At 32.7% G+C, this 17500-nt stretch overlaps 1 protein-coding gene and 1 long non-coding RNA gene across 3 annotated transcripts in view; both read right to left on the minus strand.

Moving 5' to 3' along the window:
- The window catches only part of Skeletor (DM13 and DOMON_DOH domain-containing protein skeletor), a 23444-nt gene extending 9274 nt beyond the window's left edge, over positions 1-14170 (minus strand). For both annotated transcript variants that reach the window (XM_085664822.1, XM_035865776.2), the window contains exons 1-6: positions 14010-14170; positions 6565-6702; positions 5306-5378; positions 5075-5183; positions 3184-3346; positions 1941-2200 (exon numbers count right to left, since the gene is read on the minus strand). In XM_085664822.1, coding sequence (XP_085520948.1) covers positions 1941-2200; positions 3184-3346; positions 5075-5183; positions 5306-5378; positions 6565-6702; positions 14010-14097 — 831 coding nt within the window. In that variant the 5' untranslated portion in view covers positions 14098-14170. The remainder of the gene's footprint in view (positions 1-1940; positions 2201-3183; positions 3347-5074; positions 5184-5305; positions 5379-6564; positions 6703-14009) is intronic.
- Positions 14171-14485: 315 nt separating this feature from the next.
- The window catches only part of LOC146873215 (uncharacterized), a 6407-nt gene continuing 3392 nt past the window's right edge, over positions 14486-17500 (minus strand). The window contains exon 3 of the long non-coding RNA XR_014981877.1: positions 14486-14741. This is a non-coding gene — a long non-coding RNA (uncharacterized LOC146873215). The remainder of the gene's footprint in view (positions 14742-17500) is intronic.

The following is a 17500-nucleotide window of genomic DNA, read 5'->3' on the forward strand; positions in this document are numbered from 1 at the left end:
TATTTTTTTTTCTTTTTTTTAAGATTTTTTATTTATTTCTTTTTTTTATTTTGCAGCATCAGAAGCATTGAAGGCAATTTTATGGGTTATGATGTTAAGATCGCGTCTTCGTATAATGGAGACGCTGACATGTGTCTCAAGCGAGAAAGCTCGCGACTTTGAATTCGTCGCGTACGCGTGATATTACGGACGTAATATTGAAGATGAAACGATCAACAGTATGATACAGCTCTTTCTGGATTTCTGACTATCTTTCAAACATTTTCTGATATAGTAACGATTCGCAAAGAGGGAAAGGTGAAAGAGGGGAAAAAAGAGTGAGAGAGAGAGAGATATATATATAGAGATAGAAAGAGATAGAGGGAGGGAGAGAGAGAGAAAGACAGAGACAGAGAAGAGAGAGAGATAGAAAATGTGTAAATGAGAAAAATTCGTGATTCGTAATTTCTCGAGGAAAAACCGCAAAGCACGAGCACATTGTCGTCTGAGCGTCGAGTTTGCAGTCGGTCTGCTGTCGGTGACTGCCAGGTATTCTCTCTCAAATATTGACAAAGACAAATTCGCGATGGAACAATACGCGCAGAGCCGTATTGACTGCTCTTGAAAAGCACGTTTCGCACATGGTTATACACATATACACACGTACCTATGTACAAGTATATAAGAGTGTAAGTCGTTCTAGCATAGCTAAAAAAATTTTGTTTTCTTACATAATTTGCCGATTAACACGGAAAATCTTCTGATAGGATAGATGGATAAAAAAAAGAAAACGAACAATCGCATTTCCCAATTGTTTCGAACCGATAAAAATTTCTTCTAGAACAAGACAAACGGTTTGTAACGAATCGAATAGAATGAAAGTGCTCTTTCATAAGTTGAAATGTTAGACAAAAATCGATGAGAGAAGCGATCGAGAGCACGTTCGACGATTTTTCTTCTCGGCATGCCGAAAACGTATTGACGCGAAAACAGACATTTCGTTGTTGGCTTCGTTTTTCATCGTTCATCTTTTATCGTTCTTCCCTTTTGCACTCAACGAATATAAAAGCGCGTTCTTGCGAGTGCACGATAACGTGTATACCTCGTTTCACGTTGTACCTATACTACACAGTTAGGTGTATACACACGATTATTATTTGTCTTTGTTGCGAGCTTATCGCGAGAAGCTTACCGAAGGTTGACTGGTTGTTTGCAAAATTGTATTGCCTTTGGTTTTATTTGTTTTTATTTTTGTATATTTTTGAGAATTAGTCATTCGATTTTCTTCAGGTAAAAGAAGGAAGAAAACAATAAGATAAACAAAAAAGTGAACAACAAAATAAGATTATATGTTCTTTTCATAAAGAAGAAGAGAAATATTGTTTTTCGATTCTTTTCGAATAAAAGAGGAAGAATGAGAAGAAAAGGAAAAAGACAAAACGAAGGAATAAACAAAAAAGTACTCCAAAATGGTTGATCACATCAGAATGAAAAGTTCTTTCAATTTAGAAAATGAAAATGTATATGCATTTTTCTTTATATTAAGAAATTGTTCTCAATTTTTTCTCAAATAAATAAAAAATATAAGAAAATAAAATAAATAAGAAAATGGAACAAATAAGACAATATACAAAAAAGCTGATCGTATTAAGATTTAAATTGTTTTGCCGAATCCAGAAGAAGAAAAATCATTCTTAGATTCTCTTTGAGTAAAAGAAGAAGTGTAAGACAATGACAAAGATAATGAGATAAACAAAAAAGTGAACTACCAAATGACTGATCGAATTAGTATGATAATTTCTATCCATTCAGAAGAAGAAAACGCATAAACGTAAAAGACGAAAGAGCATTTTTTTTAGCTAGGGAAAAAAGAAGAAGAAGAAAAAAAAAGAAGGAGAAGCAGTTCTCTTCAGGCACAGCGTAATAGCGTTTTACAGAGCGTTTTGTTGTTATGGACTTACCTGCGGTGATACTCCGAGCATCTTAAGAGAAGGTGGAACGTTGAGACCCTGTGGAATTTGTATGTGTCCGAAGTCTACGGTGAAGGCTTCACACCATACGCCAAAGTGGCCAATTTGATGGACTGTCAGATCTCCAGGTAAGGTTAAGACAATGGTTTTGCGATCATAACGTCGTAAAGGCTGTTCTTTTCCATTTTCATCAGGGACTCGAATTCCTTGAGGTGATGGTGATGGTCCGGCACCCACCCAGAATTTTGCATCTAAATTATATTGAAAAAGTTTTATTCCATTTTTTTTCCACATATATTGTAACAATAATTGTAATAAGTTTTAACCTTCGACAGTGTAAAAAGAAACTCAACATCATGTTGACAAAAGAAAATGACAATATTACTAATTGTAAATTGATCTTTTTGTATTTTGATGAATAGAATTAAATTATGCAGAATAAAAAGTAATATTTGAAGAAAATTTTTTAACCAAATCAAAAGAGAAAGTTTAATATATTCTCATTAGGTCATTCATAAGACATACCAAATATTCAATTAAATTATGCTTACATTGTAACGAGGCAATTTCTATTAAATATCTCTTGATAAAATGTCGATAAAATTCTACATTAAATGATATAAAATTAAAACTTAATATTCGATCCAACAAAGAATGTTGGAATAATTTAAATGAAATTAAAAAAGTTGCAGAATTAATAATATTCTTCAAAATTCTTAATAAAATTTAAATCACGATGTAAAATATCGTTATTTTATGTCTAATAAAATAAATAGCATGATCACTAAAGATTCACCTATGTTAAAGTGATCATGAGTAATTTAAAGAAAATAGAAGTTATATATTTTATTAGCAAATTGTCATATATTTTTCATACGTTTCTGATTCTTTCTGAACAAGGACATTACAAGTTATCAGAACTAGGAATTAATGATTGATCGAAATTGCCAAATTTTCATTGCTTTACGTCTCAACGACGGAGAGAAAAAGAAGAGGCAGCTGAAAAATGTTCTCATATAGCATTATTATCTTGATTAATGTACACTTCTACACCTTTCTCTGCTTGAAAAGTTTCTCGGGCTATCTCAAAAGTATGAAATTAAATTACTCGGTCGATAAAATGCGCTGAGCTGTATCGAAAACGGTCGAAAGTTTCGACTTTTTATTGATGACCTCGTCGTAGAGTTTTATACTCTATTGTACTAACGAAGAAGGAAGGGATGAGTGAGCTTACCAGGTGCCTCTCCGTCGTAACTGAATCCTGGTATCAGAAGAGTCTGAGCATCTACGATAACGATGGGCTCTGAACTGACTCCGTGAACTCCGTTGAGAGCAGCCAATTTCTGTGGTTTTGGATAGTCGAAACCTCGTGGGATCCTTACGTCTCCGAAGTTGACCTAAAAAGTATTGTTCGTTGGAGAGATTATTTTCTCTTTTCTTCGGAGAAAAGCCAAAGATATGCTCTAATTGGAAAGAATCACGTATTACCGAGTGACCTTCGTGTCGGGAAAATATCGGTAATGTTGGATTTCCAAGGAAAAGATGCAAATGAGGAATACAATTAACCTTTCAAACGCACATAATTGCAAAATTACAATATATTAATAAATTTCATTTAATTCAATGTGCCATATAACATTTGATAGTCATGATATCATGATAATGTTAAGTAATTAATAATTAGTAATTGTAATACTATAAAATCATTGTTATTGTCCCTTAATATGTATAATATATTTTTCTAAAAACTTTTAAAAAGAACATCATCCATTAAAGGATTAACAAATAATTTGATTTTGAGAAGAAACATTTGAATTTTAGAGGCAATGAAAATAAAAAGAGAAAGAAGAAAAGTAAGAGAGAAGATTAAAATTCGTATTTTAACTCAATTAACGTCATAATAGACACGCGTTTGAAGAAAATTCATGAGCTTCTATGCGAAATAATATCGTGTAAATCGAGATGGTAATTCAAGAACTTCGTTCCCGTTCTGTCACCATTGAGCTTATCGTTTGGCTCGAGTTATACGCTTGGCTATCCATGTATACACATGCGTATAAACACACATACATAGACGTATGCATTTACGATGGACATCTCGTCTGTTCTATTCGGAATAAATTTATGGTTGTGCGTGTAATGCCAAGTACATAAATCGATATTTTGTGAGCTGCACTGTTTCCCTTCAAAGTCTTTAGAATTGTCGTTTGAATTAACGAATTTGTCTTTCGTGAATCGAGTACTGAGATCCGTTAAACACGAATAAATGAGAAAAATGCAAGAGAGAAAAAGAAAGAAAGAGAGGGAGAGAAAGAGGGAGAGAGAGAGGGAGAGAGAGAGGGAGAGAGAGAGAGAGAGAGAGAAAGAATGAAGAAAAAAGGAAGTAATCAAATTTCGAGCTTCCAGCTCGAGCTTTTTCGTCCTTGTGACCACCGACGCTAATTCAATTTTTTCGATATAATAGAATAGTGCGGGTCGCACGTACAAAATGCACTTTCTGTCACGTTGACGCACGAGAAGAGTTGCAACTAAAAAAAAAAAAAAATGAAGAGAGAAAAAATAGGAGATAGGAAAAAAGAGAAGAGATGAAAGAAGAAGAAGAAGGAAAAAGAAGAAGAGAAAGAAGAAGAAAAAAGAGATGATGAAGAAAAACGGAATCTAAGTCACGGTCGAGAAAGCTTGTTCTCTTTCACTTTAGCTATGTCGATTTACGGGCTGTTAATTATGCAACTCGTGCGAGTCGAGATCGAGTCGAAGGAACCATTTTTTTACACTTTTAACGTGAGAGTATCATGTACATTATAGTGCAAAAAATCTTAAATTATTCCATATTTTTTCATCTCTTTTACATTTGCTGTGCTCTAAATATTACTATCAAATTGCTATAACTGGAATAGAGAAAAATAGAGAAATGTTCTATTTCATACAAACGACATATGTGTGTGCGTGCGTATGTGTATGTGTGGGTGTGTAAATACATATGTAACGTGAAAGTTGTATCGAGAGAAGGTGATACCAGTTTTCATGACGGTAATGCAAGTACTGTAGACGATGTTGAAGGTCACGAACGTGAAAGAGAGAAAAAGAGAGAAAAAGAGAAAGATATCAAGAAATTCATTACTTACAGCAAATTCGTCGCACCAAACTGAGAACCATTTGATGCTATTCAGGGTCTTACCATCAGGCAAGGTCAATGTGATGTCCTTTCTCCGATATCGTTTTAACACGCTTGCCCTGTCGTAAAAATTAAATAATAAGATCAAGAAAAAAAAAAAAGAAACAACGTAGGTTTGGTATGTGAATGAATACATATTTGAATAATACTTTCTCTATTTATATTTATTTATTTAACTTACGTTCCACGTTCGTCTCGCACTCTAAACCCATTAGAATTGGGGCTCTTGGTATTTCCGGCATAGAAGAATGCAGCTAGAAAAAAAGAATGTGGTAATGTTTTAAAAGTTTATCGATCCGTTTCCTCTCTATCAATTATTAATCGTCTTCCTTATTTATATTCTTATTTATTAGTTATCACTCGTCGTCGATTGGCGCTAGTAGTCGATGCCAACAGTTTCGCAAGGATACATTACGTGCTGTGTTTAATTTTATAAGTTACCCGAGACGAGTGAGAGTATTCACGTTCTCATTTCGCTTTTATTTTACTTTCTGTCAAAGAGGAAGTCGATTTCACTGTTCGACAGAGATTAAAGACAAGCTCAAATTTATCTTTTACTTTTTCTTCAAGAAAATCCGATTATTTTATCTAATGAAAACGTGCTCTGATAAGGTTTCGATTTTGTAACAAACGATTTTACCTAAAAGCACGAGAAAAAATTGAAAAGCTCTGATAACTATATAAAGCATATTTCATTGAAAAATTACGTTTATTATATTTTATAAATTTATGAAAATAATATCTACATAACGAATGATCGTCGACTTCATCGGTTATGTTGATTTTGTCGTTTTGGGAAAGTTTTACGAAAGAAGAAATCGATTAGCTTAAGCGGGGAAAGTCTCTCCATTTTTCTGGTAGCATCCGCTTTTTCGATCGGACAGATCACTTTCAAGGCGAGGATATTCCATTCGAATATTCGTTTCTCATTTCTATTTACGATAATTTTGTGAAAGTTATTTACACGTATGTCTATAGTGATTTTTTTGAACAATGATTTCTATCGAATCGATCGTTTATATTTTTTATTTCGATTTATTTCGTACATTAATTAATTAGTTTCCTTGTTATAGATACAAATTAAAAGACCACGAATAAATGGAAACTGGATGAATGAGTAAGAACGAAATCGTCGAGTAAACGTTGATTAGTTGTTTGCATCTCGGGAAAGATTTATAAAATATCGATAACGATCGATAGTGATCGATTATTTACGGTACGTTAATTAAGAATTATTTTTATTCGAAACGTAGGATTAAATTGAATCGAAGCAGCTTAGAATAGTGACAATTATAACGATCGAAATTAATTTAAAATCATGTTATATTCGATAACAACGTATTCGATTTCGAAATTGATTAGATTTAAAGGAAATGCGTTATCTGTCGTATAGTAAACGTTCTATAATAATGCGTAAGAGGTAGGATCGATGATACGAACCTGGTCCTTCTCCGTCATAGGTAAAGTCCTTGATGAAGAGGGTCCTTCCGTCTACGGCATAAACTTCGCCACTGACGCCATGGTGAAGTTCGGACAGCTTGCCAATCAGCTTTCCATAATAAGCTCCGTCGCATAGCTCTGCAGAGAAAATTAATTACCTTTAGTTAATTAACAAAGTAATCGTTCTTCTATCCTAATCTAAGAGAAACAATGAACTTTCTGCTTTGTCAAAGACAATGTATGTTTGACGATATTTGATGATCGATTTATTTGTTTATATTCTATGTATATGATAATATAGCAATAAATAGATGATTTATTATAATAGATAGTTTTTAAACAAAATAACGTTAAAATATATTACGATATAATGTTAAAGTATATACCATATAATACGAATTGTAAAATAATAGATAAGATTAGATAAAAATATATTGATAAAACGATGAATTTCAATGAATATCAATAAAATGATGTTTACAAGAGAATAATGAAGTTCGTAAGGAAAGTACAAGAAAATAAAGGGAAAAGAGAAATAGAGATATACGATCGGTTTGTATTTTTCCATAAAAAAGAAAACCGGTCGAGTAGGTACCTACATATAATGAATAAATATATTGGATCGATCGGGCTAGTTGGAATAATAAATCGCGTTTGGATGGCTTGACGATACCTAACGGTAGACATCCGTAGTAAACGTCTTCGCGTTGATACGGCATCCAAGATTAATTTCCGTGTGCCTGGAGTTCTAGGAGAGACATAGGAGACCTAAAAGGGGAAGTGGGAGTATCGGAGGTAGAAGGGATCGTTACGAATATTGTCGGGGCATGCAAAACTGGCTTCCACGAATGTTTCTCTGTCCCGTATTTGGTGAATCGGCACGCAGGACAGATCGTGTTGGTGAGGATCGCAGAGACACGGAATGCTAGTCATCTCTTCTTAGAGCTAAAGCTCTGTTGAGATCTTAGGTGATTATTCGCAAATTTAAATTTGAACTTTTAGTTCGATTATTCGCAAATTCAAATTTGAACTTTATTTTGAACCAATTGAACTTTTTTTTTTTTAGTTTTCAACGGAATATCGTTTTTAATGAGTATCGATTACGATTTTAATCGTTAGGTTTGAAAAAACAACAGTCGATAGGATGTTTTTAAGTAATTAATGAATTTCAATGAATCTTTCGATTCGGCAATAATAAGTAGATTCGAAGAGTATCGATTGGTTTAATCGAGTTATCGATGGAGTAATCTATAATTTTCATCTCTATTCAGTAATTTCTAGGACAAACTTATCGTTGAAGCCTTAAATACTTCTCGATCTAAATTTTCTAATTGAACTAATTTTTAATTTTCAAAAGAATCGTTTTTAACGAGTACTGGTTTTGATTGTAATCAATTGTTTTAAGAAAACAATTGTTAATTGGGATGTTATTAATCAATTAATGAATTTCTACTTCGATAAGGATAATTCAATTGACAAGAACATTACTATCGATATTTATATTACCTATCTCCATTCACTAGTTTCTTAAAATAAACGATAGATCTCATTTTCAGAAAATACTGATTTTGATCTTACTCATTAGTTCTGAAATAACGATCGTTAATTGATATATTTTTAATTTAATCAATAAATTTTGATGAATATTTCTCTTCAATAAGGATAATTCAATTCAGGAATAAATTATTACCAAAATATTTATCGGCAAAATGATCTATATTTTTGATCAACTATTTTTTTAGTTAAACAACCAATCCATATTTGATCTCTTTCAATGTATCTAAGAGAGAGAAAGAGTGACGAATCGTGCTAATATCTCTTCCGTTATTTAGTCGAAATAGAGTACGTTGGAAACGAACGAATGAGCGCGTATCCGCTTTAGAAATCCATTTAAATTGAATTCGATCGTACTTGAACAGGCGCGTAACTTGTTCGGCGCACCGTTACGGGACTCCTCGTCGAACATAGAAACGTCGAGAGATCGGGAAGATTGACGCTTGATCGCGAATAAATCGAAAAACACGACAACGCTTTGGTAAGTATCCTTTTGCTATCGGCTTCGGGAAAAGGAAAGGAAAGAACTAAAAAAAAAGGAAAAAGAGATAGAAAAAGAGAGAGAGAAAGAGAGAGAGAGAGAGAGAGAGAGAGATGGGGGAGAAAAAATACAAAACGTTGTACGATTCTAGGCGGATCTACTGTGGAAAATTGGCTGAATGCTTGCGGAGCAACAGAGCAGCCATTTACGGGCGCATATCTTTTCTTTCTTTCTTTCTCTTTCTCTATCTCCCTCTTCCTCCCTTTCTGTGCCGTTAAATGTCACGTGTAATCACCGATGTAACGTATGGGACATACGTATGCTTCCTCGTAGCGATGGTATTTGATAATTGGATAAAAATGACGTAGACAAGGTCGATCGGTTGTTTAGTTTCGAAGTACATAATCCCGATGATTTCTTCCATTTAACGAATATGTCTAACGTATCGGATTGATGTTTTCTTCGGGCTAAGATAGTTATGATCCTGGAAATAAATAACTATATCGTTTGTACATTTTTATATCCTTTTTAAAATTCTCTTCTTTTCATATGTTATATGTATTTTTTACGGATAGATCTCTCTGTACAGTAAATCAAGTATTTTTACTGTTTTGGACGTGTGTCTGCGAATAGTAGTGAAAACATTTTACTATTCTGGGCGTATATCTGTGTATGGTTTTGATTTTGATTGCGTGTCTGTAGTCTATTCCGATATAGCAGTTTACTCTGAACTTTGGACTGAGATTTTTTTTTATCTTATTTTGATATTGAATTTCTAACAGAATTTAGTTTCTTCAAAACTTATTCGTGCGTGATCACAGTAGTCATATGTTGACTTCTCTTTCTAAGCGATACATCTCTAATAATCAAGCATTTCATTTATATTTAATAAGTTTACAATATAAAGTTTATTATATTTATATTAAAGTAGTTCGTTTATAATATATAATTGAAGTTATTATTAATTAATTTTATACAACAACGTTCAAGATTTATATAATATCATATTGAACAGTTTTTTAAAATAATAAATTAAAATTAATACAATTAATAAATTATTAATTAATATCTTGTTCATTGTTTAGTAAAAGTTCGATTACATGTATCAGTGTTATGACACATCAGACAGTTGCAAATGATTAGAAAAATCGACCTATTTTTATCATATCAGTTGAAAATACTTCTTTAATCGTTATTATTCTTAGTATATTTAACTTGAAAATAATAAATAAACAAAAGTAAAATGAATAAACTTTGTGTTAATAATTCTCTAATAACTATTTCGATTATTATAAAAGAAGAAACCTAAGATTTGTCATTTTTATGGGTGTTAATCCTCTGTATTATAAACTTAACACTGTTATGACAACAACAATTTGTTTTTAATCTCTTGAATGACCTTTCTGATGTGACATTTCATTTAATTAATAAAACAAATCACTAGAAAATAGTTTTATTTCAAATTTATTTTGAAACTATACGTGTATGTACACATATATATGACATTAAAAGCAGAAAAAATTAGATTAGCGATCAAAGAAATTAAATGATAGTGCAACTAGATAAATTAAAGAGTTAAGCGATAATGCGAATTAAATTATCGTTCAATTTGATCATTTAAACTTATTGATACTAGATAGGCTCATTTCTAATTGTCCTAGGTAATGCCTATAAATCGACGAATAAAGCGTTTCATTCGATTTTAAATAATGTGCTCCATTAATTAATCTGCTTACAGATCGATCGTATTATACATGGGGAAGGGAACGAGATCGGAATATGATAGGCTTTTCCGTTATAATTGCTATGGGAGGTGATAATTTGCGATAAAAAGTAAAGCAAACAGTAAAGAGTTATAGAGCTAAAGATAGATAGATAGATAGATAGATAGAGAGAGAGAGAGAGAGAGAGAGAGAGAGAGAGAGAGAAATGGAGAATATTTATTGTAAAATATATTTTTCAATTTTTGATAGATTAGTCAACGAACTATGCTTTCAATCGTTACATGCAATTGTAATTATAATTCTGATACATATATTACATCTGTACTGCGTCGGTATGATTTAACTTTTTCACAAACATCGATTGTGTTCTTTCTCGAGTATACATGTTGTATTGTATCGAATAACAACGTTAAAGATACACGTGTCTCTGCGTATAGAGAATGATATTTTACAGGGCACGTGCTTCGAATTCTATTAACGAAAACAGTTGGTATCCAATGATCGATCGATCTGTCGAATGATTTATCGGTCGATCTACGTTTACGATAAGGATAAATATCTTGAAAGATATTTATTTGTTATTCTTGTTAGTAATAAATTATTTGTTAGTAACAACTTAGTACAAAGTTAGATACAAATACATTCGAAATATTTTTCTATGCCATTTTTAACCAATGGTAGAAGGTCTTAGATCGATCGAGAGTTCAAAGACGTTGGAAAATAGGAACGTTCGAGCGACTCTTTCGTTTTCGAGAGAGTAAAGCGAGAACAACAACCGGGTCGTGAGGATTACTCGAGATGAAATGGAACGCCGAAAACCCAAGGGAGAAAGGAATAGCGAAGAAAAGGAATCGGACAAAAAGATAAAAGATAGAGGGACAAAAAGGAGAAAGAAGAAAGAGAGAGAGAAAGGACACATAATGGGTAGGTGAATCGTCTAATGTGATGGACAGAAAAATTGGTTAGACTTTGTAAATCTTTTTTCTCTTTAAAAACTATACTACACAAAGAATCATTGTTTTTTTTTTTAATGCATTTTTCTAAACTTATTATTAAAGTGATGATCACGTTACAAAGCTCATCCTATATACAAATATAGTTATTAAATATATACATACGTATATATTTATAGTACATATATATATATGTATGTATAAAGAGTCATATATATTACATATAAACATGAATATATATATTTATACATATATTATATATATAAATATATAATTATAAATATGTGTGTGTGTGTGAGAGAGAAATATAAACATATATCTACATATGAGATGAGCTTTAACTATATTTATATAAAATATACACGGATTATATATGTCAAGGAGACTTCTGACATTTACAGAGACGAAGGAGAAAGCAGAAAGTGGAGAGCGTAATTGGCAAAGCTCCTTTATGATACGCCGTCCGTGTCGCAATGATCAACAACAACTGGCAAGTTCTCCAAAGAAAACGATTGCTTGTTTTTGGGACTGATCGATTTTATGTTGATGCGTCATCGGCGCGATTTAATTCGACGTGTGTGATCGGAGTTATGTAAAATACTGATGAACTTCGTAGGAGGATATTGCTGGCTGATGAACTTATTTCTGTAGAAAAAAAAATTGCAATTGTCTATTCAACGTCTTCGAATTTGCATGACATGCACGAGCATTAGATTCAAATGAATCTTCAAATTTGTTTATTTGCCATTAAAACAAACTCTTTTGTATCTCTCTTCTTTCTCTGTTTTCTTTTTCTCTTTTTTTTTTTACACTTTTCTAAATTATTTTTTTCTGAACGCTCTGCTCTTGTTCTCTTTTTTTTTTGGAATACTGATGTTCCATCTCTGTTTTAACAATATAAGCATTATTATGGACAAAGACTCCATAAATAGGGTTATAAATATTAATGAGAAGGTATAATATTATTCATCATTTTTGCGCATGAATTCGAATGAATTTGCAAGATAAAGCGATAGGAAGAAAAAATTAACGTACTAAAGGATATTACGCGATTAGAATTGACGAGAGAATATAAATTCTTTCCGGGAGAAACGAATTCGAAAAGAATACTTTATGATTCTGTAAAACGTTATTCCATTTTCAAGAAATTCCATTAAATTTATTTCTATAGAAATATTTTCGAAGTAGGGAAGCTTCTTTATTTGTCATCTTTTTTCATATAGGTGACATTCAAATCTCGTTTGTTTAATTTCGTTGTCTCATCCTCGTCCTCGTCGTCGTTGTTGAGCCGGCACTTTCTCTATAAAGCTTTAAAATGGACCTTACGTCATAGTGGTTTCCGACCACGTGTGCATCCCATTAAGACGATAATCCTGCTCACAGTTCGTAAGCTAATCGACGAACATATTATGGATATAAATTTCGTAACCTTCAGGATCATTGTATCGTCGCTCCTCGCGTGAATAAAAAGATTCTTGAGGAATCGAAATATAATTGTAAAGTTACACGCTTATATATCTGTATTTTTTAATTATTATTTATTTCTTTGACACAAATTTATTTGTTTCTTAATTCATGTCTAAAGATTAATATCTCCTAAGTATTAATTATGCTTATAACATTAGTACAATATAAATTATATATTTCATGTTATATAATGTTTTTTTTTTTTAAATGCGAGAAAAAGTTTCATTATAAAAGATTAAAAAGTTCCGAACAGTATATAAAATTTCCGTCACGAAGTATTAACATCTCGTGGAATGATTTAAAGGAGCATTACGATCAAGTCGTTACGCCTTTCAATTTCTTACAGGCTGTAATTAACGACGTTTTGTTTTTGTCTGTGAACAACGTTTCCTGTGTCTACGGTCAACACCATTATTTCTCATTATCACCACAATCGTCAAAATCATAGTAATTATTATTATCATTATTATTATTATTATTATTATTACTATTATTATTATTATTATTATTGTTATTGTTATTATTATTATTATTATTATTATTATTATTATTATTGTTATTATTATTATTATTATTATTATTATTATTGTTATTATTATTATTATTATTATTATTTTTATTATTATTATTAGAAAGGACGATAGAGGCTGACCAACTTTGTAGCGGATTTTCGATTGATTCGAGTTTTATGTCGATTGTATCGAATAACTTTCAAGAATGAGGAGAAGAAAAAGGAGGAAGAAAAGAAGCAAGCAGAGATTGGGAAAGTCGTACGAGTATGAGAAACAGAGCGAGGAATCTCTGAAGAGGAAGAAGCCGAATCGTGTACGTAATTAATTTCGACAATTAGCACGCTCGAAATCACCCAGTAACTATTTCGTTCATGTTCGTCATGCTAGTCGATGCATCAGATGCTACGGGACGATTCTTTTTTCTTCTATTTTTATTTCTTTCATAGAATGAGTCCTTCTTTTCTACGAGAAGCATTCGTTAAATCGTCGATAGAAAGCCACGGATTTATTTCTACAAATAATAAAAGTGAATCGTGAACATGTCATGAGTCACGTTTAACGATAATTTCGACGTTTTTTTGGAATTCGATAGATTCGATGGCCCAGCAAATGTAAAATTCGTATCCTCTCTTGATGAAAATATCGATGTATAGATAAGGAAAGACAGATAGATATATAGATAGATAGATAGATAGATAGATAGAGAGATAGAAAGAGAGAGAGAGAGAGAAAGAGAGAGAGGAAGATTACTCACGTGCGAGAAAGATGAAAAAGATCGCTAAGACGAGTCCGATCGTAGAGCGCCGATCTGAAGGCGATGTTGTTGGTGATCGTGTCGTCATGGCGTCTTCGTCGTTACTGCCGTCGAAAGTCGACGTCGCGGATTCAGGTTACTTTGTCGATCCCACTACGATCACCGGCTCGCCTTGCTTCACCTTACTTCTATCCCTTTCTCCCTGTGGTCTTTGATCTTACTCCCTCTCCGAATCGCGAGCTCTCAAAAGAGAGAAAGAAAAAGAAAGAGAGAGAGAGAGAGAAAGAGAGAGAGAGAGAGAGAGAAAGAAAGAGAAAGAATGAGAAAAAGATAGTAGTACGTCTCTTTCTTTTCTTTCTCGCAGTTCTTAACAAGTTACTGCTAGCTTCTCGTTCAAAAGTATAGCCTTCTTTTCTTTCCCCTGGATAATTTTGATTCTTCTTTCTTTTCTTTTTTCTTTTTTTTTTGCTGTTTTTTTTTTCCTTTAGGAATCCTGCTTTTTATCCTTCCTCTCCCACCGCTATCCACCACAGAAGGGAAGAGAGACAAAGGGAGTCGGTCGTATTTCGTGTTGTTTGCATCATGCGAGCAACGGCGTGCCACTCTCGGGATATCTAGGCTGATAAATGACGAGTCTCACAGTATAACGCGGTCGACTCGAGCAATCTGCTCATCTTCTCTTGCGATAGGTCCCTCATCGTCATCCGTCGACTTGCAACCACGGTTGGCTTCCTTCGAAGTAATATTTTTACTTTTTATTTCTCTCTCTTTTTTCTGTCTGCTTTATTGTTTTACGTTTTAAAGAGCGAAAAAAATGACCTTGAAATATTATTACTTTCACGATCGAATTAATAATTGTTCGAATTATTTCGAACGACGAAATATTTCGGAACAAATTGAAATTTGTTGATATTTAACTCTTTAATGCATGGACTTGTTTATATGATTAATATGCATAATTGGTATACATTATACCAAGTAAATATTGAAACGGAAATAATGAAAAAATTACAGTAATATAATTTCTTTTACAAAATTTAACATTAAATTGTCCGGTTGTTTGTTAATAGAAAGTTTCTATCGATTTCTATCTCGAATGAGATACAAAACTGAAATAATTTATTAAAATAGAAAAAAATGTGAGTAAATATAAAAAAATAAAAAAACTTCGTCAAATGTCTCGTTGTAATAGATGCGCGAAATTAAACCTTTTTAGTATCGTTATACATGAACTAACATGTTTTCATACATGTATGCTAGTATAGAAATGACATGAATCCAATACATTAACTTCATTAACATACTGTAATTTTGTAATCGCATAAATTAAGTTTAAAATAAATTAAATTTAATTAATAATTTACTTCTAAAATCATTTTTTTTCCTCTTTTAATATACATATTATTTACGATTGTATGTAGATACACATATGTATGTATTGTACATGTTAATACTATAAATGTTACATAAGAAATTTATAAAAATATTACAATTATGAAACCATACACATTTGAAAACTTAAAAATCCACTTTAAAGTTCTTCTCGCTTCTCTTTTAACGTACATACTTCTCATGATTTTATATACATACATGTGTATGTTAATATTAAATCACATTAAATTTATTAATATGTTGTAATTTTGCAATCCATGTATGTTCTTAAAAAATTTTTAAATTCATTCCTAAAGAAAATAGAGAGAGAGAGAGAGAGAGAGAGAGAGAGAGAGACGGACAGAGAGATAGAGGGAGGTAGAGAGACAGAGGGAGAGGGAAAGAGAGAGAGAGAGGGAATCGTTCCTCTCGTTTCCCTTTTAATATATTGTACATACTTCTCACGATTTTATGTACACCTGTATATTACACGAGAAGTGCGAATAAAAAAGGCGGGAAAGAAATGAAAGCTTGCTTATTGAGCGTCAGGAGGATACCCTAAGGGAGATTTATGGAAGCGATTACACGCGTCACTTGTTCATTGTCTTTCATAACAATAGCTAGATTACACTTCTACCGCACGTGTCAAGTCTTGCAGGGTCCGGTAAGCGGACCGCAAGGATCTTTCTTGTTCCTCTCCCCTCCCCATCCTCCTCCACCTTCACCTTCTTCTTCTTCATCTCCACCTTCTTATCATAGAATACACTCTCTTCGTGTACCTCCTCCACCCGTTGATATATCATTATATATAATCTCACCTCTCTGGCGTTATGACTTAGTAATTACGGAATTACGGGAATAATTATGAGAGAAGAGGCTCGAGATCGGCGCGTCTGCTGGCTTTATAACCAACAAAAGCGCATTATTACGGTATTATGGTGCCGATTACGAGAACGAAAACGAGGCCGGCATGTCGTACTTCAACTTCTGCGTTTTGGCATTATTATTATTATTATTTTTGTTATATGAAACGATATATTCGAGAAGATCTGCACCAATGAAGATCTTTCTTGGAGAGTTCTTGGAGAGATCTTGGAGAGATCAATACGTCGATCTTGAGATATCTAGCAATGATGATGATGATGATGATGATGATGATCAAAACTAAGTTAAGAAAAAGTTGCATTAGAAGATTCTCTTTTTCATTTCACAAGCTAGGTAAAGAGAACTATGATCATCTTTCTTAGAAAGCTTCAACCAAGATGGAATCAAAAGAGTATTGTGGCGTTGCTGTTTCGTGGTTAGCGTTACTGCTACTCATTTTTTCATGGCTCGACTGATATGCGGGCCGTTTGTTGTTTATCGCAGAAACTAAGAGGTGTCCAACCTACAAACCGCCTTTTCCTTTACCTCGAGATCCCATAATCGTGTATCGTCATTCGTGCGATACGTTTCCTGCTTCTCTTTCTTATTTTTTTTTTCGATTGAAAAAGATTCTATCGATTTGAACGGACAATAAGAATTTCGTACTTGTTATTTTATCTGACAACATACATGGATTTGTTATTTTGTCTTTTTCTTTTCGTTTTGTTATCTTTTTTTCTTTCTTTTTGAAAACAATCGTTGATCAATCTCGACGTAAGAGAACAGAAGTACAAGCGTACTACGTATGCGAAGTACCGTATTTGAAAGTGAAATCGGTATCACGGAAAAAGAACGTTACGTATGTTAGGCGTGTAATTGAAGGTATCGTGCAAGGAAACGTTAGATAGACTTTTGACGTACGTGAGAAACGTCCGTGGGGACGGTCGAAGGTGAACGTTTTCCTTTTTAAACAAATCTGGGATAGAATATATTTGCGCTTTGAATGGATCGAAAGAACTTGTAAACGGTATGACAAGGTGAAGATTATCTAAATAAGACGTTATCAATGACGTATGTTAAAATTATCTATTATCATCTGCAATATATTCTTTAACGATCTCAAAGTATATAATCACCTTACCATTACTTTCAATTTCCTTTTCCGTTTCTCCACACCGGATATTTTTCTTTAATCATTTAACTTTTCCTTTCGAATGAACGTTCTACGAGAAAGTCTTTAAAGTAGTTAAAAAATT

This window comes from Vespa mandarinia, chromosome 2, assembly GCF_050613455.1.
Source record: "Vespa mandarinia isolate Hongniang chromosome 2, ASM5061345v1, whole genome shotgun sequence".
NCBI lineage: Eukaryota > Metazoa > Arthropoda > Insecta > Hymenoptera > Vespidae > Vespa > Vespa mandarinia.